This window comes from Gobius niger, assembly GCF_951799975.1.
Source record: "Gobius niger genome assembly, chromosome: 9".
Classification (NCBI taxonomy): Eukaryota; Metazoa; Chordata; class Actinopteri; order Gobiiformes; family Gobiidae; genus Gobius; species Gobius niger.
The window spans coordinates 23,448,736-23,465,838 of record NC_136860.1 but is presented as its reverse complement, the minus strand read 5'-3'; the positions used below and the strand labels follow the sequence as shown (position 1 = coordinate 23,465,838).

Below are 17,103 nucleotides of genomic sequence, written 5' to 3'. Positions count from 1 at the left end.
TGTCATTCCTGACTCAAGGACATAGAATACATGATTGTCTAACTGGGGCTTAGTTTTGTAAAGCCATAACAAGTGAAGATCTTGTAGTTCAGTGGTAGAGTCTCTATCCTTTAAGCTTTATGTTAACGTTTAGTTGAACCATTTTATCAAACACCTGACAGTACCGCTGTCGCACAAGAGGCCTGCTCCCATATCCATGATGGCAAAGAATAAAAATGTCCTGGAGGGTTTGCGTGGTGCTACAAACGTTTTGTGTGGCCATGGCTAACAGTTTAAAATCAACTTCTTCCGCCTGTCGCTGTTTGAGAAACTGTGTGTTCCTTTATCTTTGGCTCGATCTTGAGGCGGTGGAGAATCTGTAAGAGCAAAGCTTGTGGCCTTATCAAGATTTATACCAAACCCTTTCCTTTTTCTGTGCTCATTTGGCTCCTACAATTCAAACCAGTCAACAATTTAACCTAATAAAAAACAAAAATGGCAACGTATTACAGTAATCCATCATTGACTTCCATTGTTATAGTGACGTTTGGATGTATTCTGATCATATTATAGCCAGATCACCCTCTAAGATCTTGATCTCAGTGGGCCTTTTCCCTGGTTAGATACAGCCATATTGCCATTTCAGACCATTTGGAATGATCCTGTAGCATTGGTGTACTTTGTGTAACAGCTGATGTAGCCACGCGCACACTTCTCTTGGTGGTGGAGCCGGCTGCGTGTCTTTGTGCGTGTCACCAAACAAAATAGTGCTTGTTGTTTCAGCCGTCAGCTCCTGATCATATGAGAGCTGCTAATGATCTGAGGCTACCGCGGCTGCATGTTTGAATGGGAACCCGTGTGACCTGCTGACATATTTTATTACCTTGTTATGAATGAGTCGGTGATGGCTACAACTTTATTTTAATCATTGTTTTAACCTGACCCAGGAAGGGAAACTTTACCACTGTAAAATGGACACAGGGATAGCACCAGTAGTGGATGTTGTGGTTTGTGGGTTTATTTTTAGGTCACACATTTCCAGCAGTCTCAGCAGGGCACCACCACCACACACACACTCAAACGCTGTAGTGCCACCTGCTGACCATGCAGTTGTTGTGTTGACAGCTGCCTTTTGATATCCCTCTTTAGATGTCATGTGCATGGGGGTGTCTTGGCAGATTGTTGCTTCGCTTGAATGAACCAGCAAAAATGACCTCACTAGGGCCCGACCGATACATCGGGCCGATATCTCCGGAACCAAAAGTGATAGAGACTTCCCGTCTTTTTTGCACAGGAAAGACCTCAGTCAGAACTCCCACAACGTATTAGGCCTTGCAAACAGCGTGGTGAAAATCGTCCACAAGTTTACTGTATACACTTATTTCATTGAATTTTATGTTGCAGACTTTTGGGTATAATTTTAGGATTATAGACGAGGCATTTTTAAAGATTTGGCCAAAAATATCAGCGCTGCATATCCCCCCCATCAAATTAAATTACTTAATATCAGCCTGCCTGCCAACCCCCTTCGTATTGGTATCGAACCCCAAGAAATCCATATCGGTCCAGCCCTATTCTTTACATTGCAATCAAATATAATGAAGTGTATTAATATCACATGCTTAAGAGCTGCATTAGTGGTTTAGGCGAAGGGTCTCCATAAATGGCTACTGCTTTGAGGATTCTTGGAAAACTGTGGTACCCAAGAGGAGTACACTCTGGAGACAGTTAGAAGCCAAAAGGATATTGCAAAGCAAAAGAAAGCAAAGCATTTTAGTTTCCTCTTAATTCTCCACTATAACACTATACTTTACAATCTGCACACCATATGTGTTCAGGGTCTTCATAATGCTATCACTTGATGCAGAAAGAGAAAACGCATTCATGAATGTGACCTGAAATGAGTTTTTTCCCCTGGCCAAGACCGTAATCAAATTTGACATATCATGCTTATGCAGAAATGGAGCGAGCCTTTTAGGACAGACTTGGGAAGGGCTGAAATGGTACTATAGCTGAGCATTGAAAGTGCTTTTACTTGAACTTGTTCTCGAATAAGTGGATGAGGGTGCATGATGACATAACGCAATGCCTTTGTCAGATCCATAAGCAAATCCCTGCTTAGTTGCAAGGCCACTGTATGCTGTGGTGTCTAGCCAGAAGTGAATAACACTCTGGTTTGCAGAGACAAGCAGAAATGCATTCATCTTTGTTTACATATTTACGCTTTTCTAAGCTCAGCTCTCTTCGATATTTTCCAGAGCAGCTTCATCCTAAAAATGGACTTATTGTTGACATCTTAAGCACCTAAATACTTGGCCATTGGCTGCAAAAACACCAAACACTGCTGTCAGGAAGCCTTTATGGTTTTGCCGCAGTCTGAGAGGAAGACGGATCGACCAGAGGAAACACGATCATGTGCAATAATAAATATTCTGTCTGTCTGTGCAGGGATTGGATCATCTCTTCGTGAAGTGCTGGAGTTGGACTGAACAGGAGCAGACCAAAGGTAAACAGCCAACGACGCACTTGTGATCTTATATGCCTCTGACACACGCTGTGTTTATGTGAGCCTCCTGGATGTAATTACTATGAAGTGTGGCGTGCGTAGGGTCAGCATTCTCCTGTGTTTTGTGTCATATACGTCGGATTTGCTGCATATTACATGTATTTAATTGGACCGCTGCGATGTTTCATGACTGTGGTTTTATAATTGAAGACTGTTACTGTATTACATGTCCTTTATTGAAAATGTTTGGTTTGGGGTTTTTACTATTTATGGTTTGTAAGTTCTTTTGTAAGTCTGTTGGTAAGAATAACTCCCAAATTGTGGTTGCAATTGGATTCTAGAGTGGTTATAATATTTTGATGTGGATTTGAAACTGTTTTTTTCTATTGGCTCAAGTGCCATTGTAAGACAGACTACAGCCACCAGGTCAGTGCGACATCTCCATTATGAGATCTCAGGGATTTGAGCCTTAACAGAATCCAAGTCTAAGCTTTTAGTATGTATGTTTTTTTTGTTTTTTTGCATTAGGGGTTTTTACTGCCTTTCTACCTCACTAATGAAAGGAAACTGGCTGAACATCAAGTGAGCTATTTCACAGACTTGAAGTCACACCGACCCGTGTTGAAAAGTGTTCTGAGTGAGGAAATTTGCACAGCGTTTCATGAACAATTGTCCCACTAAAATAGACTGATAGTGACCCTTTGATACAATAGTGTTCTTTCTGGCGGCAGTTGAAGTCCTTTCCTGTTACAGCGTGACAATGCATCACAAACAAAGTCACTTCCAAACTACATTACCACACAACCTCAGCCCCAACAAAACCCTAAACTGGCTGAAACCATTCATTACCATTGAATATTCCCTTCAAAAAAAACGTTTAATGGAATGTTTCGGACTTATTTGGACTGCACAAACCTTTTGTTTACTTATTTTTCTTCATGCTTTTCTTCCTTTGCAATAGAGAACCATTTGTGTATGGATTTAAAGCAGTACTAAGTAACTTGTTTACCTTAACCAATATTTTTTGTAGTCCCTTTCATCTCCCCCTGGTGTCTCTGGCCAGAAAACCACACTTGCAGCTTTCCTGCACTGGGTCGGAGGCGCAATACACACTAATGGAATCACGAAGAAGCTTACATGCTAACGGGCAAAGCTAACAGTATTTACAGCCAAGTTTGAGTGAAAAAAATTATCTCCATTGTGTAATTGGATGTACAATTCCTCTCTCTCCCTTTTTCTTTTCTATCAGCGTAGTATTTACTCTCACGGACAATAAACAAGTAAAAAAACGTAACATGCTACGACACCTGCAGTGCCGCGTCTGGCCTCTAGGGGCATGACCTACTTAGAACTGCTTTAATTTTTGCTTGATGTCTTTCCTAATGGTTTTTATATACAATCCTTAATAAGAAATCCTTGAGACAATACAAGATTTAACCAAATGCGTTTTCTCCAGTTCAGATGTACCCAAATCTAAAGGGCCATTGTAACGCCACTTTTGAAAACTAAGACCTACAAAACTCATCAAAACACATCTTTTTCATCACTTTTTCGTCCCCTTTCTGTCATTCTTTTGTTGCATTTTCATCCTTGTTTTTTCTATTTTGACACTTTTTCAAGAAGCTTTTAGATTTGGGTAATGCCAAACAGGACAAAATGTGCTTTAAGAGGTTAAAAGACATACCATCTATAATTCTTCCGGCCAGGCTGTCATCCCTCTCAAAAATAGTAAAAATTTTGCTGACAACATGTGGAATCAGCAAAATACTTATTACAACAAGTTCTTTTGCTGTTGCTCAAGTCAAACTGTCAGGGGAAGTGGAAATGAGTAAAACATAAAATGCTGACTAGTAGCATTTGATTTGATTTAACACGGATTCTCTTTTAAATTTCTATTGTATGTTATTGCGGAAATCTGGACCAGAGCTAATCTTAAAGTCCAAAGTATAAAGCAGTAACACAGACAGATTTGTTTATACAGGCTTCAGACTCGAACACTGCGTCCAAGTCAAATTTTGCCCTGCTTTTGTAATGCTAGCACTGCTATTGTCGGCGATATTGTGAGCCATTTCACATTTTTGCTGCTATGTTTTTTCCATCTGTTCTTCTGGAAAATCGAGCACATGTGGCACGCTAAAATTATATTTACCATTCTTCTGTTCGGAGATTTGAGGTCTGCCTAAATAACAGTATAGCGTATCATTTTTATCTTTTTGTGTTTGACTACTGCATTCCAAGTGGCAACAGACCCAAGTTCTTTCTTAAACAGCTCTACATTGAATCACAAACGTATTCATCCCTCTTCCAGTTTGAGAGGCTCTGGTTTTGATACTGTGTTCCGGAAGCACATGCTGTGTCAAGTCCATCACACAGACTGTTCATTCTCACGTTTTCTCCAGTTCAGTTTTACCCAAATCTAAAAGCTTCTGACTGGAGTTCACAGCCTATAGACCAGAGTAACGCCTCTTTGGAAAGCTAAGACCTACAAAACTGACCTAAATGGATGTTTTGTTGCTTTTTTGTTCACTTTTTAATACTTTCTTGTTGCCTTTTCATCCATGACACTTTTCTCAATAATAAAATTGAGCTAACATCATGACTAAAACTGACCCTTTGCACAGCTTTAAGTTACTATGTGTTTTTGGCTATGGCATTTTGGTTGGAATTCAATGACTTGAAGCAGTGCAAAGTATCTTGTTTACCTTATATCCCTTTCGTAGTCCCTCTGGGGGTAATACAAGTGTTAATGGGATGATTGGGAGGTCTTTCATCTCTCCTGGTATTTCTGGCCAGAAAACTACACTTGCAACTTTCCCTGCTCCGACCCGGAGACCCATAATTACATTAGTGTGAATGGAATTACGAAGAAGAAGCTAACGGGCAAAGCTAACTGCGGGCTAGTGCCACTTTAGCAGTATTAACAGCCAAGTTTGACTGACAAAAATGATCTCCATTGTGTAATTGGGTTGTGGCACAATGTACACCATAAAAAAAAGAAAAATCCCCCTGGTTTGCCTAAATATGCTTAACTTGACAATGAGGAAGCCAACAAGAACATGGAGAGAACGAGCACACCACACTAGCCACCTTGTTATGCTCACCGCTCTGCCACTGTTCACCCCCTTAAAACCAGACACTATCCTTACTGTTCAAGGCAAATGTGTTTCTGTAAGCTTTCATCTTGTTTTCAAACACTTATCTCATTTGAGCTGTGTGGAAAAGTACATGTTTTTTTGCGGTCTTTATTATTCAAGCTCTGCCATTTCTTCCAGCTCACATTATGAAGCTGTGGTCCATGCACAGTCATCCCTATATATTTAAGACGCTCGTCATGTAGTTTTACGCAACAGCCGGAAGCGGTTTGGTAAAAATAGTGGAAAGCGACATGATACTCTTGGTAGGTTGTGTTTGTTCCATGATGGATTGAGTGCAGGAAAGTTTTGGCTGTCTCTCCCAAAAAGCCAGAATAGCTCCAGGCACAGGCCATTGTGCGCAGTGGTCTGTGTGTGTCTTCTCCTGTGTCTGATCTATACAACCCCACTCTCATGTGTCCAGACCCAGGGATTTTCCCCATGACCTCCTTTCAGGCCTAAGGGGGGTCTTTCTCCCTGTTCATTGGGGTTGGAATATATTGCAAATGTAGTGTAGTATTATGACTTTCAGATAGTCCAAGTAACTCAACAGTGCTATTATCCAAATCCAAGTAAACAACTTCTGTTAAGTTTATTTAAGCATAAAATATATTTTTGTACTGCTTCTGTAGTCTATTATACCAATTGTGGCGCTCCTATTGGTTACCTTTCCACAACACCTCATCACTACATCAGAAGTTTTTGTGTTTTTACTTATACTAGGATGGATCACAGTCGAAAGGGATTGCAATTTGAATGGTTGTTATTAGCAAATTGCAAGGACAGCAATGTTTTTGGTTCGTTTTCAAACAACAAATTGCTCCGTGTCCATGTTACTTATGTTATTTGAAACCTGCGTACTCTGTTGTTGATGCTCCTGGATGTGTTTCTACTGTGCACAGTGAACCGAATCTCAATACTGCCGAAAAAATACTACACAAACTATCATTGTCACTACTACTATTGCAGTTTTTGTATTTGCATAGTTTAGTTGTACTTTTACTACTACCAGTACCATCACAAAAAGTGGTTGTGGTGGTGGTGGTGGCACTCTGTGTCACTTTTTCAACTCACAAAATCACAAAATTTTGCATTTCTCTAAGATTAAGGTTAAGGTTGTACTGCATCCGTATGGAGATTTTTCTACCTTTGTTTGAAGTAGACTAAGACAACAGTCATGCAGTGTTTCGGTTAGGATTACTCTGAAGAAGATCAAATTAACTTGAAAAAATGTTGCAGTTGTGGTCAGTTATAGTGTAAGTCAGACTGGTTAATGTTCTAGAAGGATTAGTTTTACCCGACTGATGATGTGTTGTTGCAATAGTAATTCTGCAACGTATTGAAACCTTGTCTGCCCACGTTTTGGTTTTGGCATCAAATGTGTCTAGACCTTTTAGTAATTTGATCAGTATAAGTTTTTAAGTTAAAAGTCCTGCTTGGCTGTGAGTAGCAAGTTTGTCTTATTATTAATCTATTTTGATCTTTACTAATATCATATGTTCACACATCTTTTCAAAAGTTTTTTAGCCAGTAGGCTTCATTAGACAGGACAGGTCCGGGTGATAGAAAGTGGACTTGAAGCCACGATTCTGAGTTAGTGCAGCAGCTTTAACCACTAGACCATCAGCCGCACATATCACATCATTTTATACCATTTCCTAAAACATAGCACAGTTAATGGGATCTGCGCATAGAATTGATTGCACTTCTATTTGCCAGTGTAAAGCGTGCGAGCTAGGGCTGCTCGATTATTGAAAAAATAATAATCACGATTATTTTTGTCATAATTGAAATCACGATTATTCAAACGATTATTTGTTGCCTTTAAAAAAATCCATTAAAAAAAAGACAAAAAACCAGCAAAAAAAGACAAAAATCCATCAAAAATAGTGACAAAAATCCATTAAAAAAAGACAAAAATCCAGCAGAAAAAAGAAAAAAAACAGCAAAAAAGTGACAAAAATCCATCAAAAAAGTGACAAAAATCCAGCAGAAAAAATACAAAAATCCAGCAAAAATAGTGACAAAAATCCATTAAAAAAAAGACAAAAATCCAGCAGAAAAAGACAAAAATCCATCAAAAAAGTGACCAAAAATCCAAAAATTAAAAATTTGAAAAAAAAATTTGAAGAAAAAAAAAAATTATAATCGATTTTTTACGATTATGCTAATTTTGTAATCGTTTACTGTTGTAATCGAAATCGTAATCGAATTTCGATTAATTGCACAGCCCTAGTGCAAGCTGACCTTCTGTGTCTAATTCACACTCTATAAATATACAAATCAGATACCAGACTCTTTTATGGCTTTCCACATGAGCTGTTTTGAATGCCTCAGAACGTTTGAATCAACTTTTTCGAGCGACTTGTCTTTGATGAAATGCTTGTGGCCAACTAGGGAGTTTATTGTTGTGGCATGCACCGAATCCATCCACAGCATCTCTCAATTTACTTACACTGGGATCAACTTCCTGCTGCCTCCTCTTTGTTTCTGTGCAGCAGAAATAGCTCTCGTTTGTTCTGGGACTAAATGTGGAACACAGCGTTGAGCTCGGGTCAGTATCGGGTTGCGTTGGGCCAGCTGTTCTACCTGAGAGACTGTCTGGCTTTGGAGGTTTAACTGTACATGTCATGCTCGGATTAAAGGAGGGGAAATTTAGGACACAACATTACCATGGACATCAGAACTTTTGAACTTGAATGGCCATTGCACAACATTGCATACCTTCTTCTTGCCATGGAATTGATAGCTTCTTTATGATTTAGTGGCGTGCAGAAAACCATAGAAGAACATGCAGCTGTTTCTCCTCCCAGCTTGTATCAGGCCTGGCTCATTTTTTTGGAGAGACGGAGGCAGATGTCGACATGAAACCGGGAACAGACAGGAAATGATGTCAACCTCCTGTGGTCCCAAGGGAAGTGATATCATTGTTGCATCGGGTCAGCAGCCGCTCCTCTCTCCGCAACGGCTTCCTCTTCCCCTCTCCCTCCATCACGCGTCCTGTCTATGAGGGCAACTGTAAGAGCGAGTTTGAATCAAAGGAAAACACAACCTCTAAAAGTCCGGTCAAGTCACGAGGCGCTGGGTCTATTTACCTTTAATTCAGTCCTTATCTGGCATTTACAGTATTACGCACGGTGAACTGATTGTACGGACACAATGACCTAAAGTGACATTTACAACAATAATGTGGACCTTTCGCTGTATATTTAAATGAACTTTGCCACCACGACAAGGACTAGATGCAAGATGTTGGTCCTTCAAAGCTGAGACACCACGTCACATCTCTGTTGAGGCAGAACGAGTATTACACATTTGTTGAAGTCAAACCTACAGTGTTAAGGTTTTATAAGATCCCATGATGACAGAAAATGCTGTTAATGGCTGCTTCAGGACCCGAGGCTTCGCTTTGTGGGAAGTCCTGATCTGGCTGTGTCCAAACAATCACTTCTGATCCGTTTGTTTAAGGCAGGACTTACCCAGAGCGACCTCAGTAACATGCGTGTCTCCTGTGTTACCGAGCAGAAGCCTTTCACAGCGGAGTGGCCGTGTGAGCTGGCAGAGCTTCAGACCCGCACACAAACACACACTGTGGGCTGTAATTGATGTAGCTGTGTGAATCCTCAAGCTAATTATGCTCCCCGGAGAGAAGAAAATTCACAATATACGCGAACAACATGAGGGGTGAATATAACGGGGCTAGGTGATCAAAAGAAGTGATGTAAAAGCTTAACCCTTCAGGATAATTGGGTGGAATGGCACAATATAGGGCTGCACAGTTGCATCAAAATTTCACACTTCACAAAAAACACAGTTTGAATGGTTGCAATTATTCAAAAAGATGGCAGTTATATAGGCTGTAAAATATCCTTTGCAAAAATGTTCTGAATGTGCCAATATATGGGTTATTTACAATATTGTTTATCGGACAATATCTTGCCGATAATAGAAAGATTTCTCTGGAACCGAAGGTGGTAGAGATGGCCCTCCCACCACTTCCTTGGCCTGAGGGGTGCTGAGAAAAATTGAGATGAAAATCGGTCACAAGTTTGTACACCTTGGAGTAGGGCTGGGCAATTAAAAAGCAATCGAAATTTTATCAAAATCGCAATCTCTACTTTGGTCAATCTCAATAATCGTCATGGGACTTTATAATCGACAGGTTTACAGCCATTTCTTTGGCACAAACAGTACTTAGCATTTAGTTTTGTTTGAGCTAAGGTTTGAATAGAAGATGTATCCAATTTTATCAATCAGCAAGACGTATTTAATTTATTATGAAAAAATAAAATCGAATTGAAAATCGAGACTGATTAAAATGAGGAAAATAATCGTGTTTTAAATTTAAATAATTTTTTTTACAAAATCGCCCAGCCCTCCCTAAGAGGCTCTATTTTATATATGTTGCAGACTTTTGCTTATCATTTCAGAACCATCGGAGAGAAGAGACTTAGCTTTTTTGTTTTACAATCTGCTGATTTTTGTCTCTTAAAATGAGCTCCCTCTGAAGTACCCACTAAACATGAATGTCCTGAATAAATCAGCTCTATGCCCCTAATAAAGCAGCCCCTGCCGTCTGTCTCAGTTCAACACATTTTTTAGTTTAGAAGCGTCATACACAGGATTATAGACAAAGCATTTAAAAAATCTGCCAGAAATATTGGCTAAAAATATCACCGTGGATCAAATGGTTAGGAGTAGGTTTAACAAAGTCCAATCCGGGTGCTCTTCAGGATTGATTGGAGTATATAAAACTTGAGAGAAGAATATCCGAGGCAGCATAATAAACACTGTTGAGGTATTCAACTCAACTCACATTGCATAACCTTTTTCTAATATCATCCAGCCCTCATAGTAAGACATTTTTGGGTGCCTCTAAGTATGTGTTTGTCCATTTGTGGCCTGTTTGATCTGTGGATTAAAGACAGTTACAGTAATGGGAAGATGTTTCTCATGGGGTTACTTTACTGTGGTGTGCCCGTGCATGTGTGTGACACTCAGACATCCCCACTAACTGCCTGGATCCACTCAAGCCTTCATTTCTTATACTTCTGATTTGTAGTTTTCACTCCACACAAACCCAAGCAACCCGGCCTAAAAATACCCCCAGTGTGAGAGAGATGTCCCGATACAGAGCCGTGGGAACAGGCCAAGTGAATCGAGGGGCCAAAGTCTCTGTTTTTGTTTTGTTGATGCAGCAGGACCACTTCAGGGGGCAGGCGTGCTGTGGGAAACCGGGGTGTCCCCGGAGACGGGTGCAATCGACAAGTTTTGCGACAAATTTTGTGGTTTTAGTATCATGATATTCGCTCATAACTGTTAGCAAATACCAATATGCAGTTGTGGTACAAAGAGGGGTTTTGGCTGCACATTTACCTATCACTGACAGATATAAAACGGGGTGCAAAGTTGTCAAAACATTTCTTTGGTAAAAACACATATTCCCCATTACCTTATTGTGTCCTTGATTTGAGCTGGTGGTTAACAGAGGTTCAACAGTAGCTGGTTTTACCTCCCTTTGATGCTGACCCTGAAGGCAGCACAAACGCTTTGATAATCCACAATAACAGATCAGTGCTGGGTCAGGCTTAAGTGCACCTAAATCCAGGTATCATTGTTGTTATTGCACTTGTCGAGTAATAACAAAGTGTAGCCGCTTACCCTCCACAGTGGCAGGCAGCAGCTGAGTTTACCTCCAGAATTATGAGACTGGGTGAGGTCATGGGGCAAAGGTCTGATCTTCGAGCACTTCCTGTTTGGCAGATGGAGCTTAACACATGCGGACAGAGCTATTTGCGCTTTGTAAACCATGGTCACATTACTATGGTATAAAAGACCTTGAAAATCTTGAATAATAAATTCAACAAATGGTGCATAAGACACATTAGACCATTTTTGCTAAAACATAGTTAATACAATTATATTTAAGATTTTAGCAAAATATTGTACCCAGTTTTCTTCAGTTTTATATTTTTTGTGATGTTTATAGTTTCACTTCCTTATTGGACACTGACAGGAAGTGACATAGATAGTAGAGCTTGGGGATTGTACAATATCGGCTATCAGCCGATCCAGTGCCGATAAAAGCCGATATTATCTCCAGACCCGAAAGTGATAGAGAGTCCCAATTTTTTGCATTGGAAAGAGCTACGTCAGAGCTTTAAAACAAGTCCTCCCACTTCCTAGGCCTCAGGGGAACAGAGAAACATTGCAATGAAAATTGGTTCGCTACAAGTTTGTTAAATACAAATTTCACTAAATCTCAGTTTTTATGGATATGCTGCTCATTTTGAAGCACAGAACCTGGAGAATCCAATCGCTCAGGTTGTATTTTTGTATTTTTGATCGCCGTAGCTAGCAACAGTATGCTAATACTAATGGCAGCATGCTAATGCTCATGGCAACTAATCAAAGCTTGGACAGAAACTATGATTGAATCACCAAGTGATAAAATAAAATTGGCCACTGCTGGAGTGGCCAAGTATTTATGTTTTTACAGAATTATAGACCAGTCATTTGAGAAAAAATATTGGCCAAGCATATCAGCATTAGGCAATTAAAATCTCAGAAAATTGCCATCAGCCTTAGGAAAACCCATATCAGTTGATCTCTAATAGATAGAGGCAAAACATTTAAACTGTTGCCGTTCCAACCATGTTAAGTCAATGGGAAATGAGTGAGTCAAACTGCTATGTAACTTTACCTCTATCTATGTCACTTCCTTTCAGCTTAAAAATTCAAATAGAAATAACTTCTCTACCCAGCATTTGTTCATCCATTTGCTGCTTCACTGAAATAAAATGATGATTATTACTTTCAACAGATATTATCCATCTAAATGAGTCATGTTTACAAAGGCATTAAAACCTGTCATATGCACTTAAAGGCTGGGAACTGTCGAAAAATACATAGATACTATATTGTTGTGTCTTGTGGGTCCAAAGTAGCCTGGTTTTACCATGCTCTCGTACTTACTTCGTTTCGTACAAGGGTCTGCATCTTCACAATTGAGCTCCATTGTCATGTGGGAGGGGTGAACTCCTTTGAAACGATTGGATCTGATTTTCACTAGCGTTTGGTCGTGACGTATGTAATGCGCCCGAGTGAGTGAAGCAGCCATCAAAACTCTTGGGGGCATTCCTTGCACATTCCAAGGCTTTTTTACTTTCTGGATATTTGGGAGCCGAGCCAGAGCAATTTAAAGAGCTTCCATTACTTTTCATATCTGCTGCCATTGCCAAACTACAAGGAGCAAATGCGGTGCAAATGCTCGACGTCATCTACAACACCCGCCTCCCCTGCTCGCTGAATGGTAGGTTGAAATTCAACCGATGTAACGCGGCCACTGAGGTCAAACCCAGTCGTACATGTTGGGAAATTATAATTGACCGGAGTTTACGGATGGCTAAGGCCAGGCTTGGTCCACAGGCAACACTTGAGAAAGCCACAGGGCACGAATAATGACTAAAACTATATCTTTTGCACAACAAATAGTCTCTTATGGAATTTCTTAACATTATTCTTATATTTTATTGAATTCCAATAAATAGAGATTTGGATAAAATGTCAACACAAGCAGAGATTGGGAACATCATTGCTTAAACTGGTCAAAAAGTAAACACTACTAGTAAATACAATCATCTAACCAACCTGTACTTTCATGTGAACTCTCCCTTAAGTGGTTTGCATGCTAAAATCCCGCTTTGTTTATTATAATTCTTACACCTTCGAATGTGTGATTAGAATCCATGCCTCAGTGACGGAGGGGGGAGTGTAGTTTTGGGAGTAAAGATGGCGAGAAGGGGCAGATGTAGGAGGAGTGATTGCATGCTTTTGGAGTGACAGACAGGAGTGTGGCTGCCGCAGCAAAGTAATTACTGTTTACTTTGGACACACACAGCACACTTCGAGACGAGCGCGAGGACTTTGCTTTCTCAGCTTGGTTGGAAAAGGAACAAACTCGGAGCCAGTACAGTTTGTGGGATCTCGATATCATGGCGAAGCAGCAGCAACAACAACACAGTGAAAAGTGCAATTTAGCTGTGGAGTAGATGTTCTCGCTCACCACTGTTTATGTTGTATAAGATTTATGTTATTGTATGGCAGATCGTGTTTTCTAATAGTTACAGAACAGGCTATAGATACTCAAACATCAGCTGACCAAGTGGTAGAAGTAGTAAAACACTTTTTGTTTTTCTCTACAAACTATTTGTTATTTTCTTCCTTCTTTGTGTGTCATGTAAATTGTATTGTAGCTTCTGAGTTCGTTTTGACACATTGACACTAACCATTGGCCTTGCTTGAACAGCTGTGCCAGAAATACATAAGCAAATATTTTGATAGTGAAATCACCCTTTCACACCATTGACAGTAACTTTTGAAAGAAGCTCTTAAATTGTAGCTTGACGAACTATATTAGGAGGCATCTGTATTAGGCAAACTATTCATCAGATTTTACTGTTATTAACCTCTTAACCCCCACCTGAACCAAGCACATTTTCTCCAGTTTGAAATTACTCAAATCTAAAAGCTTCTGGAACAAAGTGACAAAATAGTGGTGAAAACAAGACAAAAAAAAAAATGAGAGAAAAACAAGGATGAAAACGGAGCTAAAGAGCAAGAAAAACATGACAAAAAAAGTGACAAAAATGTGACAAATAAGCCGCAAAAAAGTGGCAAAACGAGGATGAAAATCCAACAATAGAGCAACAAAAAAAGTGACAAATATGTGATGAAAAATTGGCAATAATGCGACAACATAACACGGCAACAACGGAAGGAAAAAGATCTGCTTAGTTTGGTGGTCTTAGCTTTCAAATGAGGCATTACTCTGGCTTATAGTCTGTAAGCTCCAGTTGAGAAGCCTTTAGATTTGGGTAAAACTGAACTGGAAAAAAATACACTTGTCAGTTAAAGTGGGGGGTAAGAGGTTAAACATGTCGCGATAGAATTCTCATGACAAAACGCTCTTGGCCACTTGGAGAATTAGGCAGTTAAACAAACGCTAAAAACAAACAAATCTGCCATGTGTTAACAAGAAATACTTTGTAGTGGAGGCAACTTGAGTGCTGAAATGATCAGAACTTGTCCGGTAAGCGTTATTGTGCTCACGTTGAGAAGGAGACACTGGATTACTCAAGCGTCCTTGAATGAAACCAGCCACATGTATGTTTTTCATGAGGGAACAACATAATAACATTAAATATAGAGAGAGTGGTGTGGGTTCAACAAATGTCCCGAAAAGGAAATCCCACTCCAGTCAAACCAGACCACCACCTGTTCTCTAAATATGTGGAAGGAAGAGTGTATCTCTTGGACATCAGCATTTAAAGGTTAAAGTGTTGGTGTTGGCAGTGCACAGGGGCTCAGTTCAGACACTACGTGAATTGAATTTCCTTCTCACATTTTTCGGAGCTGGATCCGATTCTCCCTGGGAAAAAAAGGCTTCATTTATTGGCCTTCGTCTCCTCTTGGGCAGCTGTGAGAGTTTTCACAGTGCCCCTCTAGTCGCATAGCAGTCCCCTGACCACTCACATGCACACACACACACAGTCGGTCCAAATGACAGACCTCCACACCACAGGGATCTAATTGTAGCGCTGCAGCTCATGCGCGTGTGCCCCCCTTTGCTCCCTGTTTGTATGTGGGACAGGCGCATGCTGAACTGTAATCTTTTTTTTTTTTTTTTTTTGGATGTTGTGTGCGTTGGCTATAGCTGGCCCTCCCCAGAGAGAGGGACAGGAGTAGATGGGTGACAACAGGGCCTCGTCCCAGGAATAGTGCACTGAGCCCTGGGCGACGCTCTGGGTGTCACCGGGGAGAGGAGGTGATGAGAAGAATTATGTAGGGTGAACGTGACGAAATAACTCATTTTATATCATCGTTACAGAGAGAAGTCTTGTCTACTTTAAAAGAGTCTTCTTCCGTGGTTGTGTTTTTTGTCAATTTCCTGCTCACCCGTGCTACTGTTGTAAACATATTCTACAGTTATTATGAAGGATTATCATGTTAATTCTAGTTTAGGCGACCGGCTGTTTCCTGTGACCTTGGTTCTTCATTTCAGGTCTTTGCTGAACTGCTGCGTTACATGTGTTACATGTGTTACATGTGGCCGATAGAGGGCGCTAACACCTCACACACATACACACGCACACTCATTGTAATTGTAAATGTAACCCTTTGTAATCTGCCGCTCGTCTGCTGTCTTCTCTCTCTCAGATGGAGCAGTTGTCCGATGAGGAGGTGGAGGTGAGGGAGGAAGATGAGGAGGAGGACAGTGACAAAGATGACCAAGATCTGGATAAGATGTTCGGGGCCTGGTTAGGAGAGCTCGACAAACTCACACAGGTAGCTGTAAGTTTTGACTATATGTGTTCTCTAAGCATGGTTAATGTCTTAATTCAGTTAGATTGTTACAACAAATCATTCTAATCTACTTCAGAAAATTAACCAATCCATTTACTGTTGCCAATTAATGGTTGACATAATATTTATTGTATTACACTGTACAGCTATTGCTTCTTCTACATTTATATTGCTACTTTGCTGCGCTCAAAAGCTTCATTTAAAGTTATAGGCCAACATTTTTACATACTGAGGTATGTTCTTACCTTAGCTGAGATGAGTCGATGCTTTTACGTGTGCGCTCAGTCACGCAAAAACACTGAACATGTTGTTAGCATTTTGCCTCTCCTCATGGACCAAACGGGGGTGAAGTTAGAAGCGACCAAGCTCTTCCATGTTTTCCTTATTTCAATACGGTCACGTGAACGTTTACATGATCCAGGTATAGTCACACAAAACTAAACATGTCGGTTTTCTAAGCAGATAAAAAGGGGTACTATATTGTAAGGCGTAATAATACCTTAGGAGCACTTCGGTGTCCCTGCTGTAAAGTCGTATTTAAATAGGAAAAACCATGGAGGAGGAGGAGAGGCTAAATGCTAACAACATGTTCGGTGTTTTTGCGTGACTGAGCGCACGCCTAAAGACCAGACAGGTACACTTCAACTCGTCTAAGCTAATGTAAGAAAATATCTCAGTATGCAAAACGGTGGCCTATTCCTTTAACCTGTAATAAAATGAACACCTGCCGTGTCTTTCAGAGCCTGGATGATGGCCGTCCAACAGAGAGCTCCCCCCAGCAGAAGGCCCCTCTCAGACAGGAGACCAACATGGCCAACTTTTCTTACAGATTCTCAATCTACAACATCAATGGTATTGCGTGATCATAAATCCGCTGTAAAAAATTTTGCAATCTTAACTCACCGCTGCATTTATTTTCCACAGAGGCGCTAAGCCAGGGAGAGAACGTAGACCTGGATGCCCTTATGGCCGACCTGTCCTCTATTGAGCAAGAACTGAACACAATCAACACCAAACCCAGCGCTGGCGGCATGGCACGTCTGGGGCTCACAGACACAAAGGTACTGCAGTTTTACCCACAATGTTTTTCTTTTTTTTCAGTGAGAGCGGTACCTGACGGCG

The 17,103-nt window shown here is 40.5% G+C and overlaps 1 protein-coding gene across 2 annotated transcripts in view; it reads left to right on the top strand.

Moving 5' to 3' along the window:
* The window catches only part of raph1a (Ras association (RalGDS/AF-6) and pleckstrin homology domains 1a), a 52,439-nt gene that overhangs the window by 13,419 nt on the left and 21,917 nt on the right, over nt 1-17,103 (top strand). Inside the window, exons 2-5 of one of the 2 annotated variants that reach the window (XM_079563157.1) lie at nt 2,428-2,485; nt 15,835-15,963; nt 16,722-16,833; nt 16,906-17,042. In XM_079563157.1, the coding sequence (XP_079419283.1) occupies nt 15,835-15,963; nt 16,722-16,833; nt 16,906-17,042 (378 nt within the window). In that variant the 5' untranslated portion in view covers nt 2,428-2,485. Of the gene's footprint in view, nt 1-2,427; nt 2,486-15,834; nt 15,970-16,721; nt 16,834-16,905; nt 17,043-17,103 lie in introns of both variants that reach the window. The other variant, XM_079563156.1, reaches the window with a different exon arrangement.